The sequence below is a fragment of the Aquarana catesbeiana genome, linkage group LG08 (genome assembly GCF_042186555.1).
Source record: "Aquarana catesbeiana isolate 2022-GZ linkage group LG08, ASM4218655v1, whole genome shotgun sequence".
Classification (NCBI taxonomy): domain Eukaryota; kingdom Metazoa; phylum Chordata; class Amphibia; order Anura; family Ranidae; genus Aquarana; species Aquarana catesbeiana.
The window spans coordinates 294,722,029-294,742,530 of record NC_133331.1 but is presented as its reverse complement, the minus strand read 5'-3'; the positions used below and the strand labels follow the sequence as shown (position 1 = coordinate 294,742,530).

At 45.3% G+C, this 20,502-nt stretch overlaps 2 protein-coding genes across 4 annotated transcripts in view; both read left to right on the top strand.

The window, feature by feature from the left end:
• Nucleotides 1-7,443, top strand: part of LOC141104898 (uncharacterized) — a 16,248-nt gene extending 8,805 nt beyond the window's left edge. Inside the window, exons 2-6 of one of the 3 annotated variants that reach the window (XM_073594700.1) lie at nt 2,717-2,816; nt 3,603-3,770; nt 3,859-4,062; nt 5,015-5,206; nt 5,295-7,443. In XM_073594700.1, coding sequence (XP_073450801.1) covers nt 2,721-2,816; nt 3,603-3,770; nt 3,859-4,062; nt 5,015-5,206; nt 5,295-5,501 — 867 coding nt within the window. In that variant the 5' untranslated portion in view covers nt 2,717-2,720 and the 3' untranslated portion in view covers nt 5,502-7,443. Of the gene's footprint in view, nt 1-2,716; nt 2,817-3,602; nt 3,771-3,858; nt 4,063-5,014 lie in introns of all 3 variants that reach the window. The other 2 variants (XM_073594699.1, XM_073594698.1) reach the window with 2 other exon arrangements.
• Nucleotides 7,444-17,497: 10,054 nt separating this feature from the next.
• Nucleotides 17,498-19,356, top strand: LOC141104869 (uncharacterized). Its single transcript, XM_073594654.1, has one exon. It carries the CDS (start codon nt 17,513-17,515, stop codon nt 18,722-18,724), a length of 1,212 nt encoding a protein of 403 aa, XP_073450755.1. The 5' UTR covers nt 17,498-17,512; the 3' UTR covers nt 18,725-19,356.
• Nucleotides 19,357-20,502: the final 1,146 nt, after the last annotated feature.

The window sequence follows — 20,502 nt, the reverse complement described above, 5'->3', positions numbered from 1 at the left end:
TCAGCACTAATAGGCAGAACTGAAGGGCACTGATAGGCGGCACTGATGAGGAGGCACCAATTGGCAGCACTGATGGGCACGGATTGGCAACACTGATGAGCACTGGTTTGCAGTACTGATGGGCACTGATTGGCAGCACTGATGGGCACTGATAGGTGACACTGATAAGAAGCATTGATGGGCACTGATAGGCAACACTGATGGGCACTTATTGGCAGCACTGGTGGGCAGCACTGATGGGCATTGATAGGTGACATTGATAGTCATCACTGATGGGCATTGATAGTCATCACTGATGGGCACTGCTGGGCTGCACTGATAATCAGGACACTTTCACACTGGTGGATTGCTGTCTCTCTCCTGTCCTCATGGTGACAGTGTGAGGAAAGGAATGCCGATAACTGGTACGTGTGTTTACAACGTGATGAGCTGTGATTGGACACGTGGGGAGTCCCGATTGTAAAGAGCATCAATAGATGCCCTCCCAAAACTGGACGACTGCTCTCTAGCTGTCATTTGGCTATAACACGGTCACCTGGGGGGGGGGGGGTTGTGCCGCACCACTGAAGAATGCCACCGAGGCAAACGCCTGTGTGAGCCTAGCCTAAGCTCTACATATTGCCCCTTCTCATGAACAAAGAAATGTAGACAGTAAACAAAGTAAATCCATCATCAATCCCATCATCCAACAATGCAGATCTAAATCTATCACAATGACTGGCTGTTAACGCCCAACACTGCTAAAAGTAAACAAAGGGGCGGGGCCTCCTGAACAGCCATATTTGGTCAGTGATAGGAGGATAGACTCACTCTCTGGGGATTTCTGGCCAGTAAATTAGTGGGGCTGGGTGACATCACTGGTTGCTAGGGAAGCTGCGGGTGCTTGCAGGCACTGCTTACTTAGTAACCATTGACAGACAGGAAGCTGTCATATATCGTACTAGTACAAATATTGTTTATGAAATACGTCTCCTACAAAATGGGCTCAAAGTCCAGCGATAGGATGAATGCTTGAATAGAAAAAATTTGGTCTGTGTTGGTAGCGAACCACGAGCTCATCCTTAACCACGTGCCAACCGGGCACTCCCCTCCCCCTTCCTGCCCAGGAAATTGTTCAGCTTTCAGCGCTCTCACACTTTGAATGACAATTACTCAGTCATATAACACTGTACACTTATGACATTTTTATCATTTCATCACACAAATAGAGCTTTCTTTTGGTGGTATTTAATCACCTCTGGGGGGGGGGGGGTTATTTTTTGCTAAACGAATTAAAACAGACCAAAAACTCAGAAAACAAAAAAGTTTTTCATAGTTTCTGTTGAAACATTTTGCAAGCAGGTCATTTTTCTCTTTCACTCGCTGATGAAGCGGCACTGATGGACACTGAAAGAAGGCACTAATGGGCACTGATAGGCTGCACTGATGGGCACTGATGAGGCTGCACTGATGGGCACTGATGAGGCTGCACTGATAGGAGGCACTAATGGGCACTGATGAGGCTGCACTTATGAGGCAGCACTGATGGGCACTGATGAGGCAGCTGTGATGGACTCTGATAGGCTGCACTGATGGACACTGATAGGATGCACTGATGAGGCTGCACTTATGAGGCAGCACTGATGGGAACTGATAGGCTGCACTGATAGGCACTGATGAGGCACCCCTGATGGACACTGATTAGCTGCACTGATGAGGCTGCACTGATGGACACTGATAGGCACTGATGAGGCTGCACTTATGAGGCAGCACTGATGGACACTGATAGGCTGCACTGATGGGCACTGATGAGGCTGCACTTATGAGGCAGCACTGATGGCCACTGATGAGCACTGATAAGGCTGCACTGATGGGTACTGATGAGGCTGCAGTGATTTGCACTGATGAGGCAGCCTTGATGGATACTGATAGGCTGCACTGATGAGGCTGCACTGATAGGAGGCACTGATGGGCACCGATAGGCATTACTAATGGGCACTAGTAGGCAGCACTGAAGGGCACTGATAGGCGGAACTGAAGAGGAGGCACTGATGGGCACTGATTGGCAGCACTGCTGGGCACTGTTGGGACTGCACTGATAACCAGGACACCAATGATCAGTGCCCTGATTATCAGTGTAGACGTCCGCTGTCACACTGGCCGGTTACCGGCTCTCCTCTCCTCATGCTGTCAGAGTGAGGAAAGGCGTGCCGATAACCGGCAAGTGTGTTTACATTCTGATCAGCTGTGATTGGCCCTTTACCCTGATCTGTGATCAGCTGTGTCCGAAGGATACAGGAATTACAGAGTGCAGGAGGTACGCACTGCAGCAAGCGCACGGGGGGTGCAGTTCTGGGAGGAAGTCAGTAGATCCCCCCCCCCCAGAACTGGACAACCCTGCTACAGCCGGCAAGTGCTTAATGCGCAAAAGTTGTTGCTGGCTCGCTCAAAGTCACTATAGTGATACATAGAAGAATGACGAGAGAAAAAGACCAAGTCCTCTATCGAAACTTCCCTTATACTAGTTGTTGGAGGTTCCAGAGGGCAGAATGTGGTCCGTTGGGTCAGGAGGATCATGAAGTTGTTTCCCTTTACCCATGACCCGCTGAAAGTGTAAAGGGGAGGAGCCCAGATTATGGACAATGATTATCTTCTTTCTTCTTGTAAAATATTACCCCCCCCCCCCCTACATCCACATCTTGTTATTATACCTCCAATACAATCCTTACCTGTCTAGGTACATGACTATCCAAATGAGGATGGAGGAGGACCGGAGTCACATGACTGAGAAGATACTAAACCTCACCCTGGAGATCATCTACCTGCTGTCCGGAGAGGTGAGGAGGATTCTGGGAGGTCACATGACATCACTCTTATCTCTATTAATAAAACACAGACCTGACCGGAGAGGTGAGGAGGATTCTGGGAGGTCACATGACATCACTCTTATCTCTATTAATAAAACACAGACCTGACCGGAGAGGTGAGGAGGATTCTGGGAGGTCACATGACATCACTCTTATCTCTATTAATAAAACACAGACCTGACCGGAGAGGTGAGGGGGATTCTGGGAGGTCACATGACATCACTCTTATCTCTATTAATAAAACACAGACCTGACCGGAGAGGTGAGGAGGATTCTGGGAGGTCACATGACATCACTCTTATCTCTATTAATAAAACACAGACCTGACCGGAGAGGTGAGGAGGATTCTGGGAGGTCACATGACATCACTCTTATCTCTATTAATAAAACACAGACCTGACCGGAGAGGTGAGGAGGATTCTGGGAGGTCACATGACATGACTCTTATCTCTATTAATAAAACACAGACCTGACCGGAGAGGTGAGGAGGATTCTGGGAGGTCACATGACATCACTCTTAGCTCCATTAATAAAACACAGACCTGACCGGAGAGGTGAGGAGGATTCTGGGAGGTCACATGACATCACTCTTATCTCTATTAATAAAACACAGACCTGACCGGAGAGGTGAGGAGGATTCTGGGAGGTCACATGACATCACTCTTGTCTAGTCTGGTCAATAGTCCATGTTCTTATTGTAGATATTTAGATGATGTCAGATGATTGATATCGGTTTATATTTCTCCTGATCTGTAGGATTATGTTGTAGTGAAGAAGTCTAGTGGGGAGCCAATATCAGGAGGATGGAGCAGGACCCAAAGCCCCACCATGGTGCCTCCCCCTCCTTCTCCCATACCTGAGAGGAGCAAAGAGCAGAAGATCCTGGAACTGACCACCATGATGGTCCATCTGCTGACAGGAGAGGTGAGGAGGATTCTGGGAATTCTGGGACATTATCCAGTAACAGACAAGGGATGTGTCTGGATGGTGACTGTATCATTGTGTGTGTCAGGTTCCTATAAGGTGTCAGGATGTCACTGTCTATTTCTCCATGGAGGAGTGGGAGTATTTAGAAGGACACAAGGATCTCTACAAGGACGTCATGATGGAGAATCGGCAGACTTTGACTTTTGTGAAGACTGAGAAGAAGGAATTTCCCCGGAATGAGACAATATTAAAACTCACTCTGGAGATCCTCAGCCTGCTGACTGGAGAGGTGAGTGTAATGAAGGGGTTGATATATGACTTTGCTCGTTCACTAGGTTTGCTCCAGTCCCCAACAACCCTACTAAACATTCCTATTTTTCAGCTCTCATTGCACATAACTCTGCAGTACTGTATCCACCAAGATGAGGTCTCTACCACCTTCATCTGCAATACGTCCCACCCCACCTCTACTCCCATTACCCCAACCCTTCACTCCCAGCATCCTCCTCCATGACTACTCCATGTATTATAGAAGTGGTATGTCATCACAGATCTTCTCCTGATGCCACTGGTCAGTAAGTAGTAGACAGATGTCCTTATGGAGCCAGTAATCAATAGTAAGGACAATGCTTCATTATTTAGAATTTAAAAAGCTGTCTGAGGCCTGACAACCTAAATTTGTTGTCAATACATTTCTGACGGGTGAGCAGAAAGAACAGCTTTAGACTTTTCAACTAGCAAGCATTAGCAGAAGGCCGAGGTGGTCCCACATGGACAGCTGTGCGCTGTCCAAGAAAAAATATATTTCTACTTTCTTAGATTGGAGGGTTTATGATTTATCTATAATGAACTCCAAGTAAAATTGTCACAGGGAGATGGAACTAATCCCTTCTGATAGTACGCATATTGAGGTACGTGCAAATATAAAATGGTATGTCCAGGTTGTATTGAGTCACCTAAGGGCCGTGTGGCAATCATGTGGTGAGTGGACCCATTGTGAGCCTAGGTGGGTCCACTGAGGTGCCAATATTGGAACCCTGATCCCCGACCCAGCCATCAGAGCCGGCTGGTCCATATATTCTATGACCACTTCAGAAGGGAGAACTTATCCTCCTATAAAGTGAGGTGACACCCCCCTAAACATGATTGACCAAGGGCTACCAGTCCTTGGTAAATACTGTAGAGCTGACCATAGAGGTGAGGGATGATGGGACTGTAATATTTCTCCTTCTATAACACAGGGCTGTGAAGTAGTAATGAAAAATTCTACTGAAAATGACACAACAAGGAGATACCACCAAACCTCTACAAGATGGAGGAGAAGCCAGAACCCCATTACCATCCCCCCATCTCAATCCCTCATACCTGAGAGAGACAACCTGCAGAAAGTTCTAGACGTCACCAAGAAGATGATCAAGCTGCTGACAGGAGAGGTGAGGAGGATTCTGGGATTTCTGGGACATTATCCAGTAACAGACAAGGGATGTGTCTGGATGGTGACTGTATCATTGTGTGTGTCAGGTTCCTATAAGGTGTCAGGATGTCACTGTCTATTTCTCCATGGAGGAGTGGGAGTATTTAGAAGGACACAAGGATCTCTACAAGGACGTCATGATGGACAATCAGCCGCCCCTCACATCACCGGGTAAGAGGAGACTTTATTGTAAAGGAGAGAGCAGTACGGAAGCTCCACCTAAATCCTCAGAGTGGAAACCTGAGACATTCTAAAGTTGAGGGTAAGACAGAAGAAGAAGAGAGGTATGTGAGGGATGATCAGCAGTCTATGGAGGAGGATGGAATAACGGGACATTTATAGAGGAGGACACTCCTACAGAGATCAGCACAGGTGGGTCATTAACACTAAATACATTCCTCCACCCATACTGATCACTGATTGGTCCAGAGTAGGGTGGGGACTGGGTGATATCAGCCTGTAATCCCCTGGTCACTTTCCTGAGCTGTGTTCCCCGTCCTGTATTCCTGTATTTCTCTCGGATAATCTTCCTTCTCTGTGCTGCAGACACTATATACTCTATGTTGTACATTACATACTTCTGACCCCTGCACTGTATACTCTATGTTGTACATTACATACTCCTGATCCCTGCACTATATACTCTATGTTGTACATTACATACTCCTGACCCCTGCACTGTATACTCTATGTTGTACATTACATACTCCTGACCCCTGTACTATATACTCTGTTGTCTATTATATACTCATGACCCCTGCTCTATATACTCTATGTTGAACATTACATACACCTGACCCCTGCACTATATATTCTTTGTTGTACATTACATACCCCTGACCCCTGCACTATATACTCTATGTTGTACATTACATACTCCTGACCCCTGCACTATATACTCTATGTTGTACATTACATACTCCTGACCCCTGTACTATATACTCTGTTGTCTATTATATACTCATGACCCCTGCTCTATATACTCTATGTTGAACATTACATACACCTGACCCCTGCACTATATATTCTTTGTTGTACATTACATACCCCTGACCCCTGCACTATATACTCTATGTTGTACATTACATACTCCTGACCCCTGCACTATATACTCTATGTTGTACATTACATACTAGACATGTGCATTCGTTTTCGTTAGAATTTCAGGTATTTTCATTATCGCTTTAACAAACGATAACGAACGTGCAGAATCCAAAAACTGAAAGATCCGACATAAACAAATGCTTTATTTTCGTTTTCGTTGCGACAACAGTTCAATACGGATAGGAGATTCGACATGATGCTGACAATAGTGATCTGTGTCCATCGAACCTGTGGTCGAATGTGCCTAACCTTAGCTCTATTAGTCCAAGATTATTCTACATAGATTGAAAATATTTGACATAGAGAGAAAAGATTCGACATAGAGAGAAAAGATTCGACATAGAAAGAAAAGATTCGACATAGAAAGAAAAGATTTAACATGAAGATTCGACGAAGCGGTCGCCGCGAGCGGATATTTATGGTCAAATGCTCCGCCCATAGGCTATAGAAGAATTCTAATGTTGACTGACTAGTAATAATAATTAATAAATATAATTCTTACTAGTGTCATACAACATTAGAATTCTACTATAGCTTGTAGGCGGAATATTCGACCGGAAATGTACGATTGCGGTGTCGTACAGTTTAGCTGCTCCGTCAAATCTTAGAACATTCGACAGACACCATAAGCCTTCCGTGACAGATTCAACCTTAATTATTTCGGATTTTCGGCCGAATGCATTTTTTAACGAAACGAAATAAATAAATACGAATTTCGGGAGGAACTAAATAAATTTATTTTTCGGATGAAAACGAAATTCCGAAATGAAATATTTCAGTGTGCACATGTCTATTAGATACTCCTGACCCCTGCACTATATATTCTTTGTTCTACATTACATACTCCTGACTCTCACTCTTTGACTAAGGTCCATGAATAAATGAACTGGTAGGAGATCAGAGGACCCATTTACTAGTTACCTTGAGGGGGGAATTGTAAGATCCTCAGAGACAAAGCTGCCTGATGTGGGCGGAGTCCTGGTTTAGGGGAACCAATCAGCTCATGTCTAGTAATAATCTTTGTATTTCTATTTTAGTAGATGGACGGGAGATGAGGAAAACCTCAGAGGATTGTCTCACTTTGTCTCCAGACTGTAAAGTAGAAGATGAGGACATCACACAGTATAGTCCAGGAGAAAACCCGACTACCTCAAATGTCCATCCGGCACCACACAGTGTAGATGGACCATCGTCTTCCTCTTATCCTGAGGAACCTCGAAATGTGCGGGACGGTGCCGGACAATCGTATTCCTCTTATCCTGAGGAACCTCAGACTGTGAGGGACGGTGCCGGACCATCGTATTCCTCTTATCCTGAGGAACCTCAGACTGTGAGGGACGGTGCCGGACCATCGTATTCCTCTTATCCTGAGGAACCTCAGACTGTGAGGGACGGTGCCGGACCATCGTATTCCTCTTATCCTGAGGAACCTCAGACTGTGAGGGACGGTGCCGGACCATCGTATTTCTCGTATCCCGAGGGACCTCAGACTGTGAAGGACGGTGCCGGACCATCGTATTCCTCTTATCCTGAGGGACCTCAGACTGTGCGGGACGGTGCCGGACCATTGTATTCCTCTTATCCTGAGGAACCTCAGACTGTGAGGGACGGTGCCGGACCATCGTATTCCTCTTATCCTGAGGAACCTCAGACTGTGAGGGACGGTGCCGGACCATCGTATTCCTCTTATCCTGAGGAACCTCAGACTGTGAGGGACGGTGCCGGACCATCGTATTCCTCTTATCCTGAGGAACCTCAGACTGTGCGGGACGGTGCCGGACCATCGTATTCCTCTTATCCTGAGGAACCTCAGACTGTGAGGGACGGTGCCGGACCATCGTATTCCTCTTATCCTGAGGAACCTCAGACTGTGAGGGACGGTGCCGTTTTTCCAACAGATAAGAAATTTCCCTGTCCTGAGTGTGGGAAGTGTTTCAGTTTAAAATGCCATCTTAATGAGCATAAAAGATCTCACACAGGTGAGAAGCCTTATTCCTGTTCTGAGTGCGGGAGGGGTTTTGCACATAAGTCCAGGCTTTCCACACATCAGAGATCTCACACGGGGGAGAAGCTGTATTCCTGTTCTGAGTGCGGGAAATGTTTTTCAGAGAAGTTCAATCTTTGCACACATCAGAGATCTCACACGGGGGAGAAGCCAAATTCCTGTCCTGAGTGCGGGAAATGTTTTTCACAGAAGTCCCAACTTTACAAACATTGGAGATCTCACACGGGGGAGAAGCCGTATTCCTGTTCTGAGTGCGGAAAATGTTTTTCACAGAAGTCTAATCTTAACACACATCAGAGATTGCACACGAGGGAGAAGCCATATTCCTGTTCTGAGTGCGGGAAATGTTTTTCAGTGAAGGGCAGTCTTTTTATACATCAGAAATCTCATACAGGAGAGAAGCCGTATTCCTGTTCTGAGTGCGGGAAATGTTTTTCGGTGAAGTCCACTCTTTACATACATCAGAGATCTCACACGGGGGAGAAGCCGTATTCCTGTTCTGAGTGTGGGAAGTGTTTTTCAGAGAAGTCCTCTCTTTCCAGACATCAGAGATCTCACACGGGGGAGAAGCCGTATTCCTGTTCTGAGTGTGGGAAGTGTTTTTCAGAGAAGTCCTCTCTTTCCAGACATCAGAGATCTCACATGGGGGAGAAGCCGTATTCATGTTCTGAGTGTGGGAAATGTTTTTCAGATAAGTCCAGTTTTTACATACATCAGAGATCTCACACGGGTGAGAAGCCGTATTCCTGTCCTGAGTGCGCGAAATGTTTTTCAAAGAAGTCCATGCTTTCCACACATCAGAGATCTCACACGGGGGAGAAGCCGTATTCCTGTTCTGAGTGTGGGAAATGTTTTTTAGAGAAGTCCACTCTTTACATACATCAGAGATCACACACAGGAGAGAAGCCGTATTCCTGTCCTGAGTGCAGGAAATGTTTTTCAGATAAGTCCAGTATTTACAGACATCAGAGATTGCACACGGGGGAGAAGCCGTATTCCTGTCCTGAGTGTGGGAAATGTTTTTCAGATAAGTCCAGTATTTACAGACATCAGAGATCTCACACGGGGGAGAAGCCGTATTCCTGTCCTGAGTGTGGGAAATGTTTTTCACAGAAGTCCTATCTTTCCACACATAAGAGATCTCACACAGGGGAGAAGCCGTATTCCTGTCCTGAGTGTGGGAAATGTTTTTCAGATAAGTCCCATTTTAACAAACATCAGAGATTGCACATGGGGGAGAAGCCGTATTCCTGTCCTGAGTACGGGAAATGTTTTTCACAGAAGACCTATCTTAACAAGCATCAGAGATTGCACACGGGGGTGAAGCCACTTTCCTGTCCTGAGTGAAGGAATTGTTCCTCACTGAAGTCCTGTCTTCCTGTACATCAGGGGTCCCACACAACCCTTGAGGTGTATTAGTGAGTGCGGGAAATGTCTTGTATATGAATGTTGCTGGACATGTGGGGAAGAAGCACACCCTGATATACACCTCAGATATACTCCATGGCTGATCTTCATCATGTAAGAAACAGTTCATAGACCTCAACCATATCCTGACCTTTTGACAATGATGTCCTATGGAATGAATGATACAACAGTGCCATCTAGAGGTTGGATTGATAAATGTTTCTCCTATTGAAACATAGTATTGAGAAAGGGGCCACACCCATGTGGGGAATAATAAAACTTTCCAAATAAAAAGGCAACAACATAAGAAACGGCAGGAAACAGTTCACAAGGAGATCAGAGATCACCAAAGACATGGATGATGTGTTGTACCGTGTTGGCCATTGATAGCAGGAGAAAAATAAAAATGGAGTCATTACCTCTCATTGGCTGAGTACATTTTGTGGTGTAAACTCTTGCAAGAGGTCTGCTTTCTCAAGTCGTCTTCCAGGACGAAACACGTTAACCCCACCACTTAAAAGGCGGTCCTCTAGGGCTTTTAAAATAAAAATGGAGTCATTACCTCTCATTGGCTGAGTACATTTTGTGGTGTAAACTCTTGCAAGAGGTCTGCTTTCTCAAGTCGTCTTCCAGGACGAAACACGTTAACCCCACCACTTAAAAGGCGGTCCTCTAGGGCTTTTAAAATAAAAATGGAGTCATTACCTCTCATTGGCTGAGTACATTTTGTGGTGGAAGATTTTACAGACATTTAGGGATCTATATTAAAACAAATTGTAGAACGAGTGTGACACCCATTCATCCAATCATGACAAATATTGGATCATCGGCTCCATCTAGTGGCAAAAATCTGGCCCTGTGGTTTTAATACCGACCATTGACGTAAAACAGAAAATACTACATTTGGCCATTAGATGGCGCTAAGTACCATAGAAATGATCTCAAGCTAGTGGCCAAATGCAATCATTTCTATTTTAAATCAATGGAAACCATTTTGGCCACTAGATGGAGCTGACAATCACAGGAAATCACCGTGTTCATTTAAAGCGGGGTTCCAACCAAAAGTGGAACTTCTGCTCATCGGATTCCTCCCCCCCTCCGGTGTCACAATTGGCACCTTTCAGGGGGGAGGGGGGTGCAGATACCTGTATAATACCCACTTATAGCACCCACTTCCGGGAATAGACTCCCGAGGAAGTCACGCCCCCTCCCCCACTCCCCCGCTGTCTCCTGGGAAAGACACAGATCCCAGGAGATAGCGGGGACCATTGAGAACGCGCAGCGTGACTCGCGCATGCGCAGTAGGGAACCGGGAAGTGAAGCCGCAACGCTTCACTTCCTGATTCCCTCACTGAGAATGGCGGCGGCAGCACCCGAGGATCGAGGGATGGTTCGATCTCGGGAGCCGACATCGCTGGACCCTGAGACAGGTGAGTGACCTTATTTTCAAAGTCAGCAGCTGCAGTATTTGCAGCTGCTGACATCTAAAAAAAAAATTTTTAGCCGGACTCCCGCTTTAGATATGGGCAGAATTTGTCACGGCTGGGCAAATGCTTGTCACATTCGTTCAACACATTTTCTATAAATAGACCCCCTTCGTTTTCTTTTGTCAGGCGCAGTTCACTACAAATAAGCGAGATCATCCTCATACTCTTTTGAGTACAGAACACATTGAAGAATATAAAGGAATTAAACCCACCATTGGCTTAAAAGAGGAAATACCGCATTTGAGCACTAGATGGCGATAAGTATCATAGAAATTAGCTCCATCTAGTGGCCAAATGCTACAATCTCCGTTTTAAATCAACGGAAAACATTCAACAACTATCCTAATAACATTCACTTGCCCCCATTCACACAGAAGGAATGTACATGGACTTTCCCCGGGTGAATTTCTAGGCAAATCTTTTAAGTAATAAACCCCCAAAATGTCAGGAGATGTTTATTTAACCCCTTCAATATCGGACACTTTCATCCCTTTCATGCCCAGGCCAATTTTCAGCTTTCAGCGCTTTTCACACTTTGAATGACAATTACTCAGTCATGCTACGCTGTACACATATGACATTTAAATTATTTTGTTTTTTTGTTCACACAAATTTTTGGTGGTATTTAATCAACGCTGGGGTTTTATTTCTGGCTAAATAAAGGAAAAAAAGACCAGAAATTTAGGGGGAAAAAAGTGTACAGATTGCAGTGGTCAGGAGTATATCATATACAGCCCTGTGTATAGAGTGCAGTGGTCAGGTGTATATCATATACAACCCAGTGTACAGAGTGCAGTGGTCAGGAGTATATCATATACAACCCAGTGTACAGAGTGCAGTGGTCAGGAGTATATCATATACAGCCCAGGGTACAGAGTGCAGTGGTCAGGAGTATATCATATACAGCCCAGGGTACAGAGTGCAGTGGTCAGGAGTATATCATATACAGCCCTGTGTATAGAGTGCAGTGGTCAGGCGTATATCATATGCAGCCCAGTGTACAGAGTGCAATGGTCAGGAGTATATCATATACAGCCCAGGATACATAATGCAGTGGTCAGGAGTATATCATATACAGCCCTGTGTATAGAGTGCAGTGGTCAGGAGTATATCATATACAGCCCTGTGTATAGAGTGCAGTGGTCAGGAGTATATCATATACAGCCCAGGGTACAGAGTGCAGTGGTCAGGAGTATATCATGTACAGCCCTGTGTACAGAGTGCGGGGGTCAGGAGTATATCATATACAGCCCTGTGTAAAGAGTGCAGTGGTCAGGAGTATATCATATACAACCCTGTGTACAGAGTGCGGGGGTCAGGAGTATATCATATACAGCCCAGGGTACAGAGTGCAGTGGTCAGGCGTATATCATATGCAGCCCAGTGTACAGAGTGCAATGGTCAGGAGTATATCATATACAGCCCAGGGTACAGAGTGCAGTGGTCAGGAGTATATCATATACAGCCCTGTGTATAGAGTGCAGTGGTCAGTAGTATATCATATACAGCCCTGTGTATAGAGTGCAGTGGTCAGGAGTATATCATATACAGCCCTGTGTATAGAGTGCAGTGGTCAGTAGTATATCATATACAGCCCTGTGTATAGAGTGCAGTGGTCAGGTAAAGGAGAGTATTAGAACTAGGCCAGACATATAGTCACTAGGTATAGAGTAATAATAATAATGAGAAGAACACACAAGGAGAAATGTTCCATCTGCTCTATCAGAACACAGAACAGGCTTTCTCCGGGTCTTCTACTGATATTAATTAGAGAGAAAAGTCTGTCCTGTATTGTTCTCTCCTTGACATATCGTAGAATGAAGCCGTATTGTTCTTTCAGTGTTCTGTCCATTTCCACATCGACACCAACAGCTCCTCCACAATCCCGCTGTATTTGTTGTCTCCCCATGTTTCCAATGATGGAGACCCAGAGACTGACCGGAGTCTTCTTCTCCATGTCACCAGACCACCTCTTCCTCTACTATTGGGGTGCTGCACCGAAGGTTCTCAAGAACACAGCGGCCTCCATAATTCTAAAATGGAAGAAGTCTGATACAACCAGGACTCTTCCAAGAGCTGTCACCTGGCCAAACTGAGCAATCGGGGGGAGAAGGGCCTTACTAAGAGAGGTGACCAAGAACCTGATGGTCACTCTGACTGAGCTCCAGAGATCCTGTGTGGAGATGGGACAAAGAAGGACAACCATCACTGCAGCCCTCCAGCGTTCTTGGCTTTATGGCAGAGTGGCTGGACGGAAGCCTCTCTCTACTTCTCTGTGCAAAACACATGAAAGCCAGTTTGGAGTTTCTGGAACTTTGGAATGAAGGAAGCTACAGAGCCCCCCTTACATCAGAGGCTCCTCTTACATTAGAGTCCTGACTTTGAGGCAGGAGAGGGGGGAGATGTTATCAATAAATTTAAAAAAACGATAGTTTTTCAGGAGCAGTGATTTTAATGACGCTTTACCACTTGCTGCCCACCATATAGCAATATGACGTCGGCAAAGTGGTTCTGTAATCCTGACTGGATGTCATATGACGTGATCAGGATAACAGGATTCCGATAAGCCCCCCACCTGCAGACCCCCACAACCACAGACCAGGGTTATTGGGAAGAGGCCCTTTTCCCCATCAATATGGGGATAAGGTGCTTTGGGGCGGGGGTTTTCAGAGCAAATTTTGGCATGGCGTTCCCCTTAAAATCCATACCACACCTGAAGGGCTCCTGGTAGGAACTGGGGGGGACCCTACGCTGTTTGTGTTTTTCATTATTTAATTTTTTTAAAATCTGTATTGCCGAAATCCGGCAATACATTACACCCACGAGCAAGTTTAAATTTTTTTTCCTTTTTCCTTTTGCTGCGGCATGTTCTATACATCACACAGGCAGACTAAGGGGACCCCCAGGCACGATATTTAAAGAAATCTTTTTTTATTGTTTCACTTAAAGCATCATTAAAATCACTGTTACATTGGTGACCAATAGCAGAATGACCCCTTCATATTAGTGGTCAGTGTAGTGCTCCCTTACATTGGTGACCAATGGGAGAATTATTCCCTTATATCAATCTTTAAGGATATACAGTACATACACACAGCACAAGGCCATGTTCACACTACCAGACGTTTCTCAGGGCTGCAGTTCCTCTGAGCTCCACAAGGTGGTGATCTCACTTCAACCCAGACAGGAAGTCTCTATGGAACACAGGAAGTGATGTCAGGTTATAAATAGGAAGTTCTGGGTGAGAGGTGAGTCGGGAGGAAGTAGAGAGAAGACATTGTTGTGGAAGAGGTAATAAGATCTTATTTTCTATTTACACCCAGTAACCCCCCGTCATGTCCGTCCTCTTCCTCCATAGTCACTGTGACGTCTTTTATCTCCAGCAGATGATGATACACACATATATAGTGTGGAGACCTAGATTAACCCCTTCAGGGGCAGAACATTTCCCCACTTATGGGGCCGGAACATTCTCTTCATTTTAGAGAAGTACGGAGGATAGGGGATTTCTATAGACATAAAGGGTAAGAGGCTACTGGACCCCAAAACCATGGCATATGCTGAAAGGAATGTTCCTGTATGTATAATTCCACAGGGGACGATTTTTTCCTGATTGAACCCCCCATATTACCCCCATCCTAATATTGTACAACCAGTACAGTCCAGATCATTTTCTCTTATCAATTATTGGTATACAGGAACCCTTATAGATCACATGACCAATGAGGATGGAGAAGGACCGGAGTCACATGACTGAGAAGATACTAAACCTCACCCTGGAGATCATCTACCTGCTGACCGGAGAGGTGAGGAGGATTCTGGGAGGTCACATGACATCACTCTTATCTCTATTAATAAAACACAGACCTGACCAGAGAGGTGAGGAGGATTCTGGGGGGTCACATGACATCACTCTTATCTCTATTAATAAAACAGACCTGACCGGAGAGGTGAGGAGGATTCTGGGAGGTCACATGACATCACTCTTATCTCTATTAATAAAACACAGACCTGACCGGAGAGGTGAGGAGGATTCTGGGATTCTAACATGATATTCCTATTGGTTCCTCAATACAGAGATTTCCTCTGGTGAAGTCAGGTGATTATATGACCATCACAGTGCCTCCATGTGACTCCCTAAAACCTGAGAGACACAACATGGAGAAGATTCTAGAAGTCACCAAGAAGATGATGGAGCTGCTGACAGGAGAGGTGAGGAGGATTCTGGGAATTCTGGGACATTATCCAGTAACAGACAAGGGATGTGTCTGGATGGTGACTGTATCATTGTGTGTGTCAGGTTCCTATAAGGTGTCAGGATGTCACTGTCTATTTCTCCATGGAGGAGTGGGAGTATTTAGAAGGACACAAGGATCTCTACAAGGACGTCATGATGGACAATCAGCCCCCCCTCACATCACCGGGTAAGAGGAGACTTTATTGTAAAGGAGAGAGCAGTACGGAGGCTCCACCTAGATCCCCCATCATCTGATAAACACATAGAAACAATGTATTCAGTCAGTGTGTGTGTTTCCTACAGATGGATCCAGTAATGGGAACCCACCAGAGAGATGTCCCCGTCCTCTGTATTCCCGGGATTCCACACAGGAAGGTCACACCATCCCTCACCATCATCAGGTAGATGAGGAACAATCACTGATAGTATCATTAGGATCTGTACATTGTCTGCATTGTTACCATTGATGTCATTTTTATTATATATTCAGAATGGAAACCTGAGAGATCCTAAAGTTGTTGTTAAAGTTGAGATAAAAGAGGAGGATGATGAGGATGGGGTGATGGAGGAGTCAGAGTCTCTAAAAGAACACGAAGATCTGTACCAGGACACCATGGTGGAGTCATCCAACTACAGAAACCCACCACAGAGATGTCTCCGTCCTCTGTATTCCCGGGTTTCTACACAGGTAGATGAGGAACAATTATTGGTAGTTATGATTTATACATAAAAATGTTTGTTACAATGAACGTTTTATTTAATAATCAGAGTGGAAACCTCGAAGAATATAATATTTTTGTTAAAGAAGAGTATAAAGAGGAAGATGAGGAGTATGGAGTGATGAAGGAGTTTTCAGAAGGACACAAGGATATGATGGAGCCACCTAATACCAGGAACCCACCAGAGAGATGTCCCCGTCCTCTGTATTCCTGGAATTCCACACTGGAAGGTCACACCATCTCTCACTGTTACAAGGTTGGTGGGCTTGAGCTTCTAGAATATGGACTCATGGAAACAATGTGTGGATTTTTTTATGTGATGTAACAATAATAAAGCTTATATTTTACAGATGATATTTTCTCTCCTTCTCTTGGTTTAGGGTGAAGATTTGATAGATATAAAAGTTGAGGTTAAATCAGAAGAAGAAGAGAGGTATGTGAGGGATGATCAGCAGTCTATGGAGGAGGATGGAATAACGGGGACATTTATAGAGGAGGACACTCCTACAGAGATCAGCACAGGTGGGTCATTAACACTAAATACATTCCTCCACCCATACTGCTCACTGATTGGTCCAGAGTAGGGCGGGGACTGGGTGATATCGGCCTGTAATCCCCTGGTAACTTTCCTGAGCTGTGTTCCCCGTCCTGTATTCCTGTATTTCTCTCGGATAATCTTCCTTCTCTGTGCTGCAGACACAATTTATGTATCTAGACTGGATTTATGGAGGTTCTGGGGTTCAGCTGACAGCAACATTTTCAATTTCATCCTCGATGTTGCTCAGCCTAGGCACCTGGGACATGTACCTTGGGTCTTCTGCCCCATGCCCGGGTCTAGCAAGATCTTTGACAGAACAATTCTCCCGGAGTCATTTGCTCTGTTATTTGCTGGCTGTGTCGGGTGGAGGGATATGTCTGTATAGTCTCAGACCCAAGTCACTGAGTGCAGTCTCAGGAGATGGGAGGCAGCGGTGTGGGACCTCTGCAACTTGTCTCAAGTAAACATTTCATCCACCACTGATTACTGATCACCAATATTATGAGCCTGAATCCTTACACTATATTCTATGTTGTACACTACATAGTCCTGACACTCGTCCTATAATCCCCTCATCACTGTCACTCCTATAATAGAAAGTTCTCGTTGTTTCCTCACTCTCTGACTAAGGTCCATGAATAAAGAAATGAACTGGTAGGAGATCAGAGGACCCATTTACTAGTTACCTTGAGGGGGGAATTGTAAGATCCTCAGAGACAAAGCTGCCTGATGTGGGCGGAGTCCTGGTTTAGGGGAACCAATCTGCTCATGTCTATTAATAATCTTTGTATTTCTATTTTAGTCGATGGACGGGAGATGAGGAAAACCTCAGAGGATTGTCTCACTTTGTCTCCAGACTGTAAAGTAGAAGATGAGGACATCACACAGTATAGTCCAGGAGAAAACCCGACTACCTCAAATGTCCATCCGGCACCACACAGTGTAGATGGACCATCGTATTCCTCTTATCCTGAGGAACCTCAGACTGTGAGGGACGGTGCCGGACCATCGTATTCCTCTTATCCTGAGGAACCTCAGACTGTGAGGGACGGTGCCGGACCATCGTATTCCTCTTATCCTGAGGAACCTCAGACTGTGCGGGACTGTGCCGGACCATCGTATTCCTCTTATCCTGAGGAACCTCAGACTGTGAGGGACGGTGCCGGACCATCGTATTCCTCTTATCCTGAGGAACCTCAGACTGTGAGGGACGGTGCCGGACCATCGTATTCCTCTTATCCTGAGGAACCTCAGACCGTGAGGGACGGTGCCGTCCTTCCAACAAATAAGAGGTTTTCCTGTACTGAGTGCGGGAAGGGTTTCTGTTCTAAATCCAAACTTAATGAACATAAAAGATCTCACACAGGGGAGAAGCCGTATTCCTGTCCTGAGTGCGGGAAATGTTTTTCACAGAAGGCGTCCCTTTACGATCATCAGAAATTGCACACGGGGGAGAAACCGCATTTCTGTTCTGAGTGTGGGAAATGTTTTTCACGAAAGGACGCGCTTGACAGCCATCAGAGATCTCACACAGGGGAAAAGCCGTATTCCTGTCCTGAGTGTGGGAAATGTTTTTCAGATAAATCCTATCTTTCCACACATCAGAGATCTCACACGGGGGAGAAGCCGCATTCCTGTCCAGAGTGCGGGAAATGTTTTTCAGATAAATCCTATCTTTCTATACATCAGAGATCTCACACGGGGGAGAAGCCGTATTGCTGTAATGAATGCGGGAAATGTTTTTCAGTGATCTCCAATTTTTACAGACATCAGAGATTGCACACGGGGGAGAAACCATATTCCTGTCCTGAGTGCGGAAAATGTTTTTCAGATAAGTCCAATTTTTATGCGCATCAGAGATTGCACACGGGAGAGAAGCCGTATTCCTGCCCTGAGTGTGGGAAATGTTATTCAGATAAGTCCAGTTTTTACAAACATCAGAGATCTCACATTGGGGAGAAGCCATATTCCTGCCCTTAATGAGGGAATTGTTCCTCACTTAAGTCCTGTCTTCCTGTACATCAGGGGTCCCACACAACCCTCGAGGTGTATTAGTGAGTGTGGGAAATGTCTTCTATATGAATGTTGCTGGACATGTGGGGAAGAAGCACATCCTCATATACACCTCAGATATTTTCCATGGCTGATCTTCATCATGGAAGAAACAGTTCATAAGGTGATCAGAGATCACCAAAGACATGGATGAAGTGTTGTACCGTGTTGACCATTGATAGCAGGAGAAAAATAAAAATGGAGTCATTACCTCTCATTGGCTGAGTACATTTTGTGGTGTAAACTCTTGCAAGAGGTCTGTTTTCTCAAGTCGTCTTCCAGGACGAAACACGTTAACCCCACCACTTAAAAGGCGGTCCTCTAGGGCTTTTAAAGTAAAAATGGAGTCATTACATCTCATTGGCTGAGTACATTTTGTGGTGGAAGACAAAGGGGGACAAAGTGTACAGAGTGCAGAGGTCAGGAGTATATCATATACAGCCCTGTGTATAGAGTGCAGTGGTCAGGAGTATATCATATACAGCCCTGTATATAGAGTGCAGTGGTCAGGAGTATATCATATACAGCCCTGTGTATAGAGTGCAGTGGTCAGGAGTATATCATATACAGCCCAGTGTATAGAGTGCAGGGGTCAGGAGTATATCATATACAGCCCAGGGTACAGAGTGCAGTGGTCAGGAGTATATCATATACAGCCCAGTGTATAGAGTGCAGTGGTCAGGAGTATATCATATACAGCCCAGTGTACAGAGTGCAGTGGTCAGGAGTATATCATATACAGCCCAGTGTACAGAGTGCAGTGGTCAGGAGTATATCATATACAGCCCTGTGTACAGAGTGCAGTGGTCAGGAGTATATCATATACAGCCCTGTGTACAGAGTGCAGTGGTCAGGTAAAGTAGAGTATTAGAACCATGCCAGTCATACAGTCACTAGGTATAGAGTAATAATGATAAGAACACACAAGGAGAAATGTTCCATCTGCTCTATCAGAACACAGAACAGGCTTTCTCTGTATCTTCTACTAATATTAATTAGAGAGAAAAGTCTCTCCTCTACTGTTCTCTCCTTGACATATCGTAGAATGAAGTCCTAATGTTCTTTCAGTGTCATCATCCCGTGTTCTGTTCATTTCCACATCAACATCTCCTCCACCATCCCGCTGTATTTGTTGTCTCACCATGTTTCCAATGATGGAGATCCAGAGGCTGACCGGAGTCTTCTTCTCCATGTCACCAGATCACCTCTTCCTCTACTATTGGTGTGCTGGGCCTTTCTATGACTACTCAGGACCCCAACCTCTTCTATAGGATTGTGAAGATTTCTATCATATTTACAAAGAAGCTGAAGAAGATGTCCATGATGTAGATGAGGGTTACATATAGTATGAGCATCATCACCCTTCACTCTGTCACCATGACCTAGTCTGGCAATGCCCAGAATGATACCAATTAGTCTCTGACCAATCTGGCGGTTTGGATGGACTTTCTCCTTGTCATTATTTTAAGGTGACCATGAAGTAGAGTTCCAATATCTCCCCTGTGTTCTGCAGACCGATATACAGTTACCGATGGCTTATTTTGTACAGATTCCTCATGTTCCCAATAGGAGCTCATACATTGGACTTGTTCAACCAGGAGGAAATAGAATTGGCAAGATACCCTCAAGAGGTTGACTGTCAACTTTTGGCCCAGGGTGCAAGTACTACCAAGAGGCCTATGGTGCAGCAACTCAGCCCCCCTCCC

Bases quoted from the DNA above. Each gene is read 5' to 3' on its own strand.
- LOC141104869 (XM_073594654.1), top strand. From the start codon at position 17,513: ATGTCTATTAATAATCTTTGTATTTCTATTTTAGTCGATGGACGGGAG.